General features: G+C 36.5%; 1 protein-coding gene across 1 annotated transcript in view; it reads right to left on the bottom strand.

Annotated features, from left to right (window-relative positions):
- dok6 (docking protein 6) overlaps positions 1 to 17667 on the bottom strand; it is a 102987-nt gene that overhangs the window by 7860 nt on the left and 77460 nt on the right. Inside the window, exon 7 of the mRNA XM_051098236.1 lies at positions 12461 to 12569. Coding sequence (XP_050954193.1) covers positions 12461 to 12569 — 109 coding nt within the window. The remainder of the gene's footprint in view (positions 1 to 12460; positions 12570 to 17667) is intronic.

A 17667-nucleotide genomic window follows, 5' to 3' on the forward strand; every position in this document is an offset into this window, starting at 1 on the left:
AAACCGTATAATACACTGTATGTGAAGATAGATAGACAGACAGATAGATAGATAAGCAGACAGACAAATGGACAGACAGACAGAGATAGACAGATAGATAGACAGATAGATAGATAGATAGATAGATAGATAGATAGATAGATAGAGATAAGCAGACAGATGAACAAACAGACAGATGGACAGACAGATAGATAGACGGATGGACAGATAGACAGACGAACAGATGGAGAGACAGACAGATAGTCAAACAGACAGACAGATAGATATACGAACATGACAGATAGACAGTCAGACGAACAGATGGACAGACAGATAGACAGACAAATGGACGGACAGACAGATAGATAGACAGACAATTAGATAGATAGATAAGCAGACAGACAGACAAACAGACAGATAGATAAGCAGACAGACAAATGAACAGACAGAGACAGACAGACGGATAGATAGATAGATGGATAGATAGATAGGCAGACAGACAAATAGATGGACGGATGGACGAATGGACAGACAGACAGATAGATAGATAGATAGATAAGCAGACAGACAAATAGATGGACGAATGGACAGATAGATAGATAGATAGATAGATAGATAAGCAGACAGACAAATAGATGGACGGATGGACGAATGGACAGACAGACAGACAGATAGATAGATAGATAGATAGATAGATAGATAGATAGATAGATAGATAGACAGACAGACAGACAGATATAGATAGATAGATAGACAGACAGACAGATATAGATAGATAGATAGATAGATAGATAGATAGATAGATAGATAGATAGATAGAGCAAACAGACAAATAGATGGACGGATGGACAGATAGATAGAGATAAGCAGACAGATGAACAAGCAGACAGACAGACGAACAGATGGACAGACAGAGAGATAGACGGATGGACAGATAGACACAGACAAACAGATGGAGAGACAGACAGATAGTCAAACAGAGACAGATAGATATACGAACATGACAGATAGACAGTCAGACGAACAGATGGACAGACAGACAGATAGATAGACAGACGAACAGATGGACAGACAGATAGACAGACAAATGGACGGACAGACAGATAGATAGACAGACAATTAGATAGATAAGTAGATAGACAGATGGACAGACAGATAGATAAGCAGACAGACAAATGAACAGACAGACAGACAGACAGACAGATAGATAGATAGATAGATAGATAGATAGATAGATAGATAGATAGATAGATAGATAGATAGATAGATAGATAGAGCAAACAGACAAATAGACGGACGGATGGACATGGTCAGATGGACAGACAGACAGACAGAGATAGAGATAGATAGATAGATAGATAGATAGATAGATAGATAGATAGATAGATAGATAGAGCAAACAGACAAATGGACGGATGGACAGATAGACAGATATATAAATGGACAGATAGATAGATAGATAGATAGATAGATAGATAGATAGATAGATAGATAGATAGATAGATAGATAGATAGATAGATAGATAGATAGATAGATAAGCGAATGGACAGATAGATAGAGATAAGCAGACAGACAAATAGTAGACATTTCTCAGATAAATGATGGTCAATTTAAATGAATGAAATTAATTTGACCAGGAAAAACAGCTTTTTCGCCCCACTACATATTTCTATGCATCAGTAAACTCACATTTTCCTGCTCTGAAAGTTAATTTACATTAAGCCCAATCTGCTCACACATAACCTGCTGTCACCAGACAGCCACTCACCGCAAGGTGATTACAAACCTAAAGGCCAAAGCAAATGAGGCAAACTAATGAAGGGCAGAGGAAAAGGTTTTAAGCAAAAGCCTCCATTTTCAAAAGTCTATAATTGGGTAGTTGACAAATAACATGTTCACAAATTTCCCCTCGCAGCATTCAGATTTTAGGCTGAACGTGTGACATAGTTTAGATTTACATATTTTAGTTTTAATTAATTTACACAGGTGAACAAATGCACAATTAAAAGTACAAATATTTAATTAAATCTCTCTACTAATGTAAACAGACTTATTTTCTTTAAATCTGAATTTATATGCCTGGTATGGCCTTACAATTTTCATGACAAACCTTTATACACTGTTTACATAAATATCAGTCTATCTGTGGCTAATATGGCCTTTATCAACACTAGAATAACTAACATTAGTTAACAAATACAGTAACAAAGTAACAAAAATAATACTTGTCTGCAAAAGTATGCCTACTCATGTTTATGCTGAAGGAAACGCACACACACATACATACACACACAGTAAAATCTTTGACAGGGAACAGAAGAGTCCCAATCAGTAGAAAAGCAAGGTGCAGCTGGTCAAAAGGACACACATGGGGCCAATCAGGCTTATCAAACCACTCCAGAGCATTCCCAAGACCCGAAACGGTAGTGTGTGAGCGTGTATATATAATAAGAAAAGCTCTCTCCTTCCTACCCTTGTCTGAATCTTCCAGAAAAGCCTCTTTATACCATCGCTGCTAGGTTGGAGCTGCTGAGAACGTGCTGTCTGACAGGGAGGCACACAGATTGAGTCTGTTGTGTATTGATTTCAGATTAGCGAGATGGTGAGGTATGCGAAGATGGGCATTTCTGAGTCTGTATATGGACTGGACTCGCTCAGCAGGAACCCAGACAATCATGTGCTTAGTACAGGTGTTCCTACAGCGGCCTTAGCTAAAATGCTTAGACTAGTTGGTTATATAAAAACACATAGATTGGTCTAATTTGAATCTAAAAATATCATTACCCCTTGGTAACTGCAGTTAGTCTGTTAGTCAGTTAGTTACTAGTTAGTCAGACTAGTTTTTAAGATGCAACTGGCCCCTTGAGAAAGTGTGGAACTGAAGGAACCCTTGTGTGTGTGTGTGTGTGTGTGTGTGTGTGTGTGTGTGTGTGTATGAATGAATGTGTCGTATGAATGTGTGTGCATTTGCTCTCTGCTCACAGTTCATTGTTTCAGTAATTATGCTACATATAATTATGACACATCGGGAGCTTTCTACAGCCGTGTAATTGAAAGCTACACAGTATCGTAGTACGATAAATCACACAGCATAGAAAAAAATAACGTAAAAGTAAAAACAACTTTACATTTATGTGTAATTGGTACAAAAAAATAAATAAACAAATAAAGAAAATAAAAATACATACAAAATGGAATGAGATAAAACTTGCTAAAAAATGTAATAGATCGGTTTTATTTTTTCCCAAATTCTGTGTTTTCTATTTTAAATTAAATTTTAATCATCTGACTTTAAAAATGTTAACAATTTAATATTTTTTTTTTTACATTTTAAAAATAAATGTGTTGGGTTTTTGTTTTGTTTTTCCAGAAATTCTTTATGATTTAATATAATAAAAAAATGCATAAAATGTGCATAAAACGTAATCTTTTAAAATTATAATGAAAATGTAATTAAATGAAAATGTAACAATTCCTTTTACATTTAAAGTACTTTTTAAATTAACCATACGTAACAACAGAAGTGGTTGTGATATTACATTGTATTTCTTTAAAAACAACGTTTAGACGATTATTGCTATTACACTGAAGGGGATATTTGTATGTATGTTCACTGTATGAATGAACAACAGTCAAATTTACTTTAAGCAATTAAAGAAAAGGTACTCATCTTTATATGGTGGTTCTTATATCAATAAAGAGAGCACATTCTTTAAACATTGTGCTAAAGCATCACATTATAATAACCTTCATAAATAGTATTATTAAACATCAAATTAAAACTAGACAGAAACTAGAAAACTTTTGAAATTAACAATACCAACAGAAGTTTATCGTTTAAAACATGGATGAAGAAGTTGTGATATTGCATGACATTTCTTAAAAAACAATGTTTAGACAATTATTATTATTGCTATTACATTGAGGTATATTCTACTGCACAATATAGTAATATATTTCTATCATAATTTCTTCTAGTTTGGTGGATGTAGTCAAGACCAAGAGTTTGTTTTGTATACCTGATCATATCAAATATGTTCCTGTCCTCACAGAGAACCGGCAGATGTCGAAACACCAGAAGCATCATGTGTGCTTCAAACAGAAACATGCAAGTCACATTGCGAGATATAAACTGAATTCTGAGAAAAAAAAGTCATAATTGCGAGATATAAACTCGAAACTGAGAAAAAGTCACAAATGCGAGTTAGAAACTCAGAATTCTGAGAAAAAAGTAAATTACCAGATATAAACTCAGAACTCTGAGAAAAAGAGTCACAAATGCAAGTTGTAAACTCTGAATTCTGAGAAAAAAAGTCAATCACGAGATGTAAACTTGAAATTCTGAGAAAAAAAGTCACAGTTCTGAGATAAACTTGGAACTCTGAGAAAAAAAAAAAAATATATAGCTGCAAGCAGCAATTGCGGGGCCAAGCACAAAAGAGGCAGAATGAGGAGTTAAGCACGGCAAGGAGCAGCAGACCGACTACAACAGTGAGTAACTTAAGCCATTTTAGTATAATATCAGTTGAAATGGCTGAAAAATCATAAATACAACCAATCGTAATAAAATTTAATGGCTTATCACTTTTGACCAACAGGTGGTGCTGTTTTCAAATTGATGTGAGGTGTTCTGTGTGAAATGACAATGACACACACAAAGTTTGCCGTCATTATGTCAAAGCTTTGCAGAGATACAGCCTCAGATGTAGTTTGGCATCTTTCCAGCAAATTTGTTGATGCGCTAAACGAAAACGGTTTTGTATATCGACACGAAATTCATAACTTTTTGCCAGCATAGTCTGAAGATGATCTGAGTCAAATTTGGTGAAGATCGGACTAACAGTCTGGGAGGAGTTCGAAAAAGTAGGTTTTGTACATTAATCAAAATGGCGGACAGGAAGTTTGGCCAATTTCGGCATAATGGGTATCAATGTTCTCGGCCTGACCCAAGGAATCTATTGTCATCAGTTTCATTACAATACGCTAATGTAAGCTGAAGTTATTAGCATATTTTGAAATTTCATTATTAATGTTTAATGAATGGTGTATTACTTCTGACCCATTAGTGGCGCTGTTACCAAATTGATGTGGCTTGGTCAGTGTGATGAGACCATGGCACATATAAAATTTGGTGTCAATATGTCGAAGCTTTGCAGAGATACAGCCTCAGATGTAGTTTGGCATCTTTTCAGCAAATTCGTTGATGCGCTAAACGAAAACGGTTTCGTATATTGACACGAAATCCATAACTTTTTGTCAGCATGGTCTGAAGATGATCTGAGTCAAATTTGGTGGAAATCGGACAAACGGCCTAGGAGGAGTTCGAAAAAATAGGTTTTGTACATTAATCAAAATGGCGGACAGGAAGTTTGGCCAATTTTGGCATAATGGGTATCAATGTTCTCGGCTTGACCCAAGGAATCTATTGTCATCAGTTTCATTACAATACGCTAATGTAAGCTGAAGTTATTAGCATATTTTGAAATTTCGTTATAACTTTTGACCACAAGGTGGCGCTGGCCCCAAAATTTTTATGTACATTCAGGGCATGGTGCCGAACATTTTTGTAATTAATGTCGAAATGATACGCTAATCCGTTCTCAAGATACAGCATTTTAAAGCTAAATTCAAAATGGCCGACACCCAAAATGGCTGACATGGGAAAATTGGATATGGTTCGACTCGGTATGACACACCGAATCTAAAGAGACCAGTTTTGTGATTTTTGGACAAATCATTCAGCCGTTATAAAGAAAAATAGCCATTTTTCGTATCTCCTGACCACTAGGGGGCACTGCACCGAAACACTGCAGGTAGGCTCAGGTCATGCTTGTTATAACACACACCAAATTTGGTGTCAATATGACAAACTGTTACGGAGATATAGCCTCACATTGATTTTTGCTAGCTTTTCGTAGAATTCTTTCGAGTGTTATTCATGAACGGCTGAACGAATCGACTTGAATTCCATAACTTTTTGCCAGCATGGTCTGAAGATGATCTGGATCAATTTTTGTGACAATTGGTGCAACGGCCTAGGACGAGTTCGAAAAAGTAGGTTTTACGAACAATTGAGATTAGCGAAAAAACTAAACCTTACGATTTTTGAATTTTGGTGTCCATTCGACTCGGCATAAGCCAAGGAATCAGAGGAAAAAATAATTTTTGTTGTGTGGCTTACGGTTCAAACGTTATTAGCATAAATCTTTTGAAAGTTTGGACAAGTGGTGGCGCTAGAGAGTTTGAGTTAGAGACTCCAAACTTGCTATGGTTAATGTTGGGACTGTCCTCTATCAGTGTGCAAAATTATACAACTTTCCCGCAAGCGGTTCTATGGGCTGCCATAGACTTGCGGCGGAAGAGGAAGAAGAAGCGGAATAATAATAACGCCAACGGATACAATAGGTGCCACCGCACCTCTGGTGCTTGGCCCCTAAAAATCACAATTGCGAGATAGAAACTCGAAACTCTAAGAAGAAGAGTCACAAATGCGAGTTGTAAACTCGGAATTCTGAGTAAAAAGTACATTTCGAGATATAAACTCAGAATTCTGAGAAAAAAGTAACAATTGCAACTTATAAACTTCTAAATTCTGTGAAACAAAGTCAGAAAAAAAATCACTTAGAAAAAAAAAAATCACGATTGCGAGATATAAACTGAATTTAGAGAAAAAAGTCACAATTGCAAGATATAAACTCGGAATTCTGAGGAAGAAAAAGTCACAATTGCAAGATATAAACTAAGAATTCTGAGGAAAAAAAAAAATCACAATTGCAAGATATAAACTCGGAACTCTGAGGAAGATATGTGAGATATACAGGGGTGCAAACACATCGGGGGGGAAAAGGTGAAAAACTAACTTTGCCTTTGGATTGGCAGTACACAAAATACACAGTGCAGCAGCTGAAGCACTCATATTTATTCAGTGGATAGCCTTTTGAAGTTTCATTTCAATTCTTGCCTTTCATTTACCACATTTAAGACCGCCTGAAATCATAATTAAGACTTTCTTAACCCTTATTCAAACCCTTATTAACACTGCAGTCATCAATGAAAATTAAGAGGTTTATTTCAAGCACCAACCTTCAAAAACAACCTAACACGAAAATACATTTCTTCTCAGTTTTTTCCCCACTATGTTCGGGCCACAAGAGAAATATTAGGAATGTACATTAATATCAGCATATGAAGTAGATTCGTCTCTCGTCGTCTCTGAGAGAATATGCACCATTAATGCAGCATCAGATGCTGAAAGCGCTGTCAGTTTTTACTTTCATTTTCTGGCGCGCCACTCTCTGCTCTCATTACTGCACGCCCTTATGTCAAAAGCCCTTACGGTCTGCATGGACATATCTCATGGTCCGGATTCAGACTGTAGTCCGTCAGTTGACGCCCCCCGGGTCTAAAAGTTAGGCTTCAGGAGTGAGATCGGTTAGATGAGGAAAAGAACATTAAGGTAAGCCAATCAGAGGCAGAGTAGGGCGGGTCCATTCCTTTGTCAACAAGGGAAAAAAACGCTACAGGTGACGTGACACTGATAACTCCCAGATGCTACCCCACCCCACCCCCCAGGTTTTTTTTTTTTTTTTTTTGACAGATCTACACAATTCACGTGAATGACCTACTTCAAGGTTAAAACGGCGAATTTCGATGAAAAGTGACAAGTTTGCACACCTGGATATAAACTCAGAAGTCTGAGAAAACAGTCCAAATTGCGAGATAAAAACTCGGAATTCTGAGAAAAAAAGCCACAATTGTCAGATTAAAAGTCGCACTGATCTTTTTAAATTTTTTATTCAGTGGCCACAACTACTCTAATGTGGTTAAAAAAAAGGAATATACAAGAACTGCAAGGCTATTTGTAATAGGAAGTATTCATTAATTGTGCTACATGTCTTGGAGGAAAATGAGGTGATCCATTTTTACCAGAACATACAGTATGACTCATATTATGTGAGTCAGCAAATCCATACCTGCTGACTACAAATGCATCTTGTGACCAAATGTAGGCTGCCAGCTTGGCCCCTGTTTTCTATCTTTCACCTGAGCTGTGACTGAATGAGCATCAGCATAACACTTTCCAGGCATTATTTCTCATTCACAAAGTGACAGGAAATCATGTTCTTTCCTGCCAGATGTGGATATTAGCTGACGAAATGAACAACAGCTGAATTTACTGTAAGAAATTAAAAAGAGTAAATCCTCATGGTGGTTCATATATCAACACGAAAAGAAAACACATTCTTTAAATATCTTACTAATGCATCAAATTATAATAACCTTCATTAACAAAATTATCATTGTTACTATATGTTATGCTTTTTAAAATAATTTACTCATTTTGTTTCAAACTTTTACTTCTGTAGAACATAAAAAAGATGCAGGTGAATAAATATTAACACATTTTATTTTATATTTGTTATTTTTGGGTGAACTATCCTGTTTAAAGACTATTTAATGAAGAATTTACTAATTAGAAATCACATTAAAATGACTACCGTTCAAAAGTTTGGTGTCAAAAATGTTTAGTTCAAACTGAAATATTGTGAAATATTATTACAATTTAATAAAAGCATTAATTTCTTTAAAAAATTATACTTCCTGACCCCAAACATTTGAACAACAATGTGCATTTTCTATTTTATTATTAAATAATTACATTTTATTAAAAAAATATTTAAACGTACACAACCTAATGAGCAGTTAAATGAATATACTGAACATACTGTTTGTTTGTTAATGATCAGCTGTCACCAATTCATCTTTGCTCACTGATTTATTAACGCAATATTCTTTCTTCAAGTGTAAATTATTAGATTTATGGCATGAACTCTATATTTTCGCACACAGCAGTGCGGTGGGTTGTTCATATGCGTGCTGATTGATTAAAAAAGCATCTTCTGCTGTACACACCATCTTACGCAGGTGGCCAAGTTCTCTATTCAGCACAATTCATAAGGAGTGTGCTGTTGCACAGCAGAGATCTTTGTAATATTTTCCATTTTCCCCTCACGGAAGGCGCACGCTCTCATTGACTCCTCAACCTAAACACCGTCCTTCAACATGGTGATGCTCTCAATTTATTCATTGAAAAAAAGCAGCATTCTGCTGAATTTGTATTTCTGAGGGAAGCTGATGAGGAAGGGGAACATTCACTATATCAGGCTAACATCTCAACAATGGGAATGCCACAATGATGAATGAGACAGAGGTTTTAAGGCTGGCTGCCTCAGAGGCAGATACATCAGCAGCTGGAGCTGCCTCAAAACAGATCACTGATTCACTTCACTGATTAGGGACGCAAATATCATGTCATTACAGCCAATAATCTTTTTGTGCACTTACTGACGTGCTCATATGTTCAAATTTTCTGCTTGTGTCTAATGGTAGAAGCACAGGTTATTCGCATACGACAAAGGACGGTTTTGACAGCTTGACAAAAACCGAGGCACCGAACCCATGTGGTGTCCAGTTATCTCTCACCAGGCAGATTAACTCATCTCTCTCCCAGCAGATGGACATATCATTTCCCTAATGCTATGTGCCTCCGGACCACATGGACCTCTCAGTTAACACACTCTTCCAATCCAACACTCAAAAGCATTAGCTAAAAAGCAGCCATGCGAAAATGGAAAAAAAAAGAAAAAAAATCAATGACGCACAAATAGCAAGCAGATGCAATATGTATTTTTGAAAAAGTGCATCAGCGAGAGGTTTATATGAGCAACAAAAATGTATTTAAAAAGTAAAAAACATTTACTAAAAACAAAACAAACAAAAAAATCAGTAGGGAGAGTGGGGTAAGTTGAGCCACCCCCTGTATCTTGGCAACTGTATATTTTTATTGTCATGTGACCGTGTATTTTGGAATCACACATCATTTCTGCCAGACTGTGAAAAGGAGAAACACACAGGAGGAGTGTAAGGCACCCATTTACTCTAAAAACTGTTTTTGGCTTGTCAGAGTAAAATTTTGGCATAACAGATGTAATGGCTGTTACATCAAAGCAAATTTATCCAGGGCTAAAAATACTTATGATGCATATAGGTGATTTAGCAACAGATAAAACCATACAAATCATTTAGTTAAATATTAGCCTGAATTAGTAAGCTATCTAGTTTTTTTTTCCAAAATGCCAGCTATAGGGCAAAGTGAGCCAACTGTCGTGGGGTAAGCTGAGCCAACACTTTAACTTACCTCACCATAAGGCACTAAAGTTAAGTTAAATCTCTGAAGTATAAACTGGTATTTTAATGTGATATTACGCAACTGGTTCAGTTTATCATATATATTTTTTTTGTATTTTATTTGATAGGGACAGTGTACAAGTGCAGCAAATCCTTCTATGAGAACCGGAAGATGCTTTTCATCACATTATAATCAAATATATAATTCCAGCTGTAGTCCCTAATGGCCTGAAAAAGCTATCATGCCAAGAATCTTTTGACTAAAATGTTAGTTTCAGTGACATTTATTCCTTTATTATAATTCTATTTTATTAAATTGTACTTAAACTCTGTTTAGTCTTTTTTTGGAAAGGTTAAAACTTCGGTGTATCAGAAATGCAAACAAATAAAGACTGAAAATTAAACTTCACATGATTGGTTTTATTTTAAGTTAGCTTTAAGAAAAGAAATAGACTTTGTCAAATGAAATTTGATTATTACGTTTTTAAAAGAGGTAAATTATCTTTAAAATTTCACATGGGTTTGAATTAGATACAGTCAGATGGTGAGTTTTCACCCAGATGGTTCATCTTATCTACTGACTTGGGTCAACTTACCCCTAACCTGGGGCAAACTGAGCCACAAGAACAATTTTTTTTTTAATAAGAAGCCATAATTTTATAACCCTCTGTCATACTGTAGATACATTCAGATCATTTAAAATGACTGGAAACATCCATTACATTCATTGTACTTCAAACTCCTTTTCCCTTATCTTGAGGATCACATAAGTAAAAAAATAACTCATCTTACCCCACTCTCCTCTATATATAGCAGAATGTCCAAGCTGCTCTTTTCCATACAATGAAAATAAATGGTGACAGCTGTCAAGATTTTCAAATAAAGGTTATTAGCAAATCTTGACTTAAATTTAGTCTATTGTAGAGCTTCTGAAAACTTAAACTCTACTTTTATATTTTTTTACACTTTAATAATTTTATGATTCTTTTTGTTCTGAAAGCCCCTGGTTACCATCCACTTTCACTATAAAGAAAAGAGTGGCTTAAAGAGATAGTTCACCCAAAAATGAAAATTCTGTCATTAATTACTCACCCTCATGTCGTTCCAAACCCTTAAGACCTTTGTTCATCTTTGGAACACAAATTAAGATATTTTTGACCAAATCTGAAAGCTTCTGACCCTGAATAAACAGCAACTGACACGTTCAAGGCCCAGAAAGGTAGTGAAGACTTTGCTAAAATAGTCCATGTGACATCAGTGGTTCAACCGGAATTTTATGAAGCTATGAGAATACTTTTTGTGTGCAAATAAAACAAAAATAGCAACTTTATTCAACAATTAATTTTTTTTTGTGTCAGTCTATGACATGTTTTCATGAGAGTACTATGACACATGCGTGTTCCATTGCTCTGCTTGTAAACAAGGAACGCCGAAACGTGCGTCAAAGACTGAGACGGAGTCATTATTTTTGTTTTATTTGCACACAGAATGTGTTCTCATAGCTTCATTAAAATTAAGGTTCAATCACTGATGTCACATGGACTATTTTAACAATGTCCTTACAGCTTTTCTAGGCCTTAAACGTGGTAGTTGCATTTCTGTCTATGCAGGATCAGAAAGCTTTCAGATTTCATCAAAAAATATCTTAATTTGTGTTCCAAAGATGAACAAAGGTCTTAAGGGTTTGGAACGACATGAGGGTGAGTAAATGTTCTTTATTTTTAAATGATCTGTCCCTTTAAATGTGATGTAACCTTGTATTTTAAATGGGGTACGTATGTGTTTGTTGGCATATAATAGGAGAGCCATCATAAATACAGTAAGGTTTTGCTGACGCAATTGTTTTAATTAGCTGAATACAAACTCATCAGCTACTTTATGCAAATCCTCTCCCTATGCAGAACACAGCTTTACTGGTATTTCAAGATCACTATGGAAACCTTCCATGCTTAATTTACGTTCACTTTAATTCACATGGTGAATTAAATCCACCAGCTCAACTAATGCAGTAGCACATTCAAACCGCCATACAAAATACTTTTCACTCAAGGACTCCAGAAAGGCCAGGAGAATGTAAAAAAGCATGTAACACTGTTATATATTGGCTATATTAATGCTTTACTCAATCGCCAAATTGATTTATTTTACCCAAGCGAAAGGGCCAGTGTTGCTCACCGATTTATAAATGTACTCTGTGGAGATTCAGATGAAATCGTCACTCTCATACGTAGGACAGGCATATAAAGATGGTGTTTTCACTGAGCTGTGGAGTGGGAAGGAGCTCTGTCTTACCTTGGTAATTGCAGATGTCTCCCACGCTGTTCTGACGCGTGATGTGGTGCCAGTAAGCGCTTCGCGGGAGCGATATCGACTTTGTTAATGTGCTCTCGTTTGAAAGAGTCTGTGAGGCAGAGCAGAAAATCATTGGGTTACATTGGTTATATTTCCAGTCAAATCGCTCGGAAAGGGTTTACACTGAGCGGATTTCAAAGGCCGAGTCTCACGGTAAACAGCACCCCTCCATTAGTCTGTTTTGATCGTTACGGATGGCAGGTGGAGTGTGATGTCATTACAGCCTTTTAAAAAGCGCATTTATCACAGCATTTTAAGAGAATTTCGTAAATCTGAGCAAATAAAGACTCTTAGTGGAACTCTTGATCAAGATTTCAGAGCAAGCAGCATTTTTGGCAAGGGTCCTGGACGGCGAGATCTGAGCGGAGGGCCATATGGTCAAGTCTCATCAGCCTCCACTGAAGGCCTTAGAGATGACAGCACAGATTCACTGCCAGCGAGGCAGCCGCGCAGCTTAAATAGTGCAGGAAAGACCATCCGCACCAGGCGACTGAACGATCCATCAGCCTCGCTAGCTTCAGGGGGGTATGAAGAAATAACCAAAATGTGCTTTCAATGAACTAAAATGGCAGGATAACATTTTAGAGCATTAGCGTTCGCAAGCTTTGAACACTGAAAAACTCCCGAGGCTGTTGTTATCTTGGAAGTAAGATGTGTCTCGAATCCATTTACATGTACGCATTTGCTAGACACTTTTATTTAAAATGAGTTCAACTGCATTGAAGGTACGCATTTTATAAGTTGTTAGGATTCAAACTCTTGACCTTGATGTTGTTAACGTCACGCTCTACCAGCTGAGCTATAGGAACACATAAGTGCAGCGTTTTTGAAGGTACTCGACCAATAGTGCAGATCAGGATTAGTTGACAGCAGCTGCTTTTCAAAGATGCCAGTGTTCTGTGACCTGGATTTATGAAACATCACATACTGTGCACTGTGCAAGCAAGGAAGACATCGATTTTTTAAAAATACTATACACTTACGTAACATGTGGATTGCTGTAATTAGGATATATATAATACAATTCAAAAGTCTGGAGTCAGTAAACTTTTCTCTTACACTCCTCATGGCATTTTTCTAATCAAAATCAGTAAAAGCAGTAATATTGTGAAGCATTATTACAACGTAAAATAATAATTTTATATATATATACAGTCATGGCCAAAAATATCGGCACTCTTGCAATTTTGTCATAAAATGCAACACTTCTTTCAGAAAATTGGTCCAATTGCAAATGTTTTGGTATTCATGTGCTTATTGTTTTTGTTTGCACTGCAACAACACAAAAAAAACAGAGAAGAAAAGTCAAACTTGATCAAATTTTACACAGAACTCAAAAATGGACTGGACAAATTTATTGGCACCTTGTCAAAATTGTAAGAAATAATTGCTTTTCAAGCATGAGATGCTCCTGTAATTTGTATTTAGACATCTGTGGCAAGTAACAGGTGTGGGCAATATAGTAATCACACTTGCAACCAATTAAAACAGAGAAAAGTTGACTCAACCTTTGTGTTGTGTGTCACACTGAGCATGGAAAAAAGAATGAAGTGTAAAGAGTTGTCTGTGGATTTGAGAGAAAAAATTGTGGAAAAACAGGGACAATCTCAAGGCTGCAAGTCCATGTCCAGAGATCTTAATGTGTCCATTGTGCTCAATATCATCAAGAGGTTTACAGCCTATGGCACTGTAGCTAACCTCCCTGGACATGGACAGAAGAGCAAAATTAATGAAAAATTACAACAAAGGATTGTTCGAATGGTGGATATAGAACCCCGATTAACTTCCAAACAAATTCAAGCTGATCTCGAAGACACAGGGTACAACAGTGTCAGCTTTCACTATCCGTCGCCCTCCGAATGAAAAGTGACACTATGGTAGGAGACCCAGGAGGACACCACTGCTGACACAAAGGCATAAAAAAGCAAGACTGGCGTCTGCCAAAACTTATGTGACAAAACCACAATCCTTCTAGGACAACGTATTGTGGACTGATGAGACAAAAATAGAACTTTTTGGTAAAGGACAATATGGAACTGTTTACAGAAAAAGAAATGAGGCCTTCAAAGAAAAGAACACAGTCCCTATAGTCAAACATGGTGGAGGTTCAAAGATGTTTTGCGGTTGCTTTGCTGCTTCTGGCACTGGATGCCTTGACTGTGTGAACGGTATCATGAAATCTGATTACCAAAGAATTTTGGGGCGCAACGGTAGTGGCCAGTGTCAAAAAGCTGCGTCTCTGCCAGAGGTCATGGGTCTTCCACCAGGACAATGAGCCAAAACACACTTCAAAAAGCACTCAGAAATGGTTACAAACAAAGCGCTGGAGAGTTCTGATCTAAATCCCACAGAACACCAGTGGAGAGATCTCAAAACAGCAGTTGAGAGAAGGCATCCTTCAAATCTGAATGACCTGGAGCAGTTTGCAAAGAAGACTGGTCCAAAATTCCAGTAGAGAGGTGTAAGAAACTCATTCATAGTTACAGGAAATTATTAATTTCAGTTATTTTTTCCAAAGGGGGTGCTACCAAATATTAAGTTAAGGGTGCCAATAATTTTGTCCAGTGCATTTTTCGGGTTCTGTGTGGAATTGTATCAGATTTGACTTTTCTTCTCTTTTGCGTCTTGTGAAAAAGTTCGTCATGAGATCAGGTAGGAATTTTCAGCAGCCATTATTCTGTCTTCAGAGTCAAAAAAGTTAGAACAGATTTTATTTCAAATAGAAACGTCATATTATAAATATTATAAAAATTTTGTTAATGAGCGGAATGTAGTGCACCTCTCAACCAATAGATCACAACAAGCTCTGTCCTGTTTCCTTTGATTTAAAATGAAGTCTCCTATTTCAAATTTCAATTCTGTCCATTTTATGACAGTATTCAAACAATAAATACCGTTTTGGTGTTATTTCATGTGAAGTGACAGATCGCTGCAACACCTCAGTTCAGGAGAAACCAAACCAAAAAATGAACTCTAGAGCGGAGCTTTTCGGTATTTTACAGCATTAGTTGAGAGATTTTCTTTTTCCTGAGAAAAGTTGATATTAAGATAAATAAAAAATGTACTGCATAAAAAAAAATTTACTGACCCCAAAATTTTGATTGGTAGTATATTTTAAGACCAAAAACGCATGATTTTAGTAGGGTTGCCCCCTAATAGTCGACTAACTGTTAGTCGACGAGAAGAGACTTGGTTGACCAAAATTTTATTAGTCACTTAGTCGCAGAAAAAAAAATCCACAGGAAGTGGTAAAGTCATGCAGTCAGCTGGTCTGTGTTGTAATATAGTACATCATGCAGGACATCCAAACGCTCACCTATCATTCATCAACCTCAAATATGGCTTTTCATCTGAAAGATGTATGTAGTAGCAACTTTAAAAATGTGCACTATTCAAGTGTGTGTGCGGAGTGTGGAAGCTGAATAGTAGCGTGCTTACTGCATGATAGATTGAGGCGCCGGTGCACACACTTGCTCTTAAAATACTCCGTCATTTTTGGTCATACAGAAAAAAAGTAATACATCCTTTGAATCTGTAAAGTCTAGGGGTGTAAAGATACATGTATTCGTAGCGAACCTCACGGTACGGGCATCTCGGTTCAGTGCATGAGGGCTTACGACGAATACAGGCAATTCACCCTCAATCCAGAAGAGGGGCGCCCGCAGTAATGCAGTAATGCAGAGTTGCACACTTGAAAACAAAGCCCACTAGACAGTGATCATGTGCTGATTCTGAACGCGTCTCTCACTGACAAAGGAGTATAACGTTACTTTAAAGGCTTGTGCACTCATCTGTCTGCGAAATGGAGCTTTGTGCTTGTGTATCCTACCTCTCTCATTCAGCACAAATCCAAATATTCCATAATATTTCCATATTTGCGATGCATCCAAATGCTAAACTATTATTTATTATGTAAATTATAGACTTTATACTTCAGTCGCGTTCTAACGGTGACACAGTGAGGCGGGCGCGTTGATGTTTGGTTCACTGTGTTTTATTTTGATAAAGTACCAAAGCCTGGAACTGATATGTTTTGTGTTTGTGTGCGCCGGCACGATTACTTCAACTTTCCTCATACCAGCAATATCAACTTAAACAAAAAAACAAATAGAATGTTGCTTTCTGCCATTTGAGTTTCCTTTCTGTCACAAAACTGAGCTGAAACTCAGCAAATATAGGCTACATTACTTGTCACACATTTTTTTCCCCTTGTCTATCAGTTAACTAAATTAAATATAGTATTTATTCCTTGTATGTATACATGTACTGCAGATTTTATAGCCTATAAATGACATTAATTTGATATCATATTTAGTATTTTCACATGTAGGTGGAAAAATGTAATTTGTACTACTGTCTGTTTAAAAAAAAAAATGAAAAGACACCTAGCATAGTAGATTTTTTTTTTCTGTTGTACCGAAATCCTATTGAACCGTGACCCTCGAACCAAGGTACGTACCGAACCGTGACATCTGTGTACCGTTACACCCCTAGTAAAGTCTCTACATTTATTTGCATGCACTCAGAATAACAACGAAACGTTGCGCTTTTGTAAAACAATGAAAGCAAACAGGATGCACTCTTTCTGCCGTCTCCAACTCCAATATATCTATAGAGAGTGAAATACTTTCAAATGAACCAATTCAAACAGAAAACAAATATTCTCAGATTATGTAATCCGTATGAAACATTCAGTCAGTGTTGCTGACTTCATCTCTTAAGCCGAAAAAAAAAGAAACTACCAATAAAATATTAAAACGTAAATGCAGTCTCCTTGCTGTTTTTCTCAGACACATTCATAATATTATATCTGCCGGTGCTGATCTGTGGCAAGCTTTTTTTGTGCGCTTGAACACTTATGACACTATATAGGCAATTAAAGTCTCATTATTATGATTTATATGGTTTATTAATAAATGTGCGACTAACAGTCGACTAATGCCTAAAATGAACAACTACTAGTCAACCAGAAAAATCTTTAGTCGAGGGTAGCCCTAGATCTTAGTTATGTTTAAGGTGATTTAATCAATAGTTTTTCTACTGTCAAATTACACTACCAGTCAAACGTTTCTGAACAGTAAAATTTTTTATGTTTTTTAAAGAAGTCTCTTCTGCTCACCAAGCCTGCATTTATTTGATTTTAAGAG

The sequence above is a fragment of the Labeo rohita genome, chromosome 24 (genome assembly GCF_022985175.1).
Source record: "Labeo rohita strain BAU-BD-2019 chromosome 24, IGBB_LRoh.1.0, whole genome shotgun sequence".
NCBI lineage: Eukaryota > Metazoa > Chordata > Actinopteri > Cypriniformes > Cyprinidae > Labeo > Labeo rohita.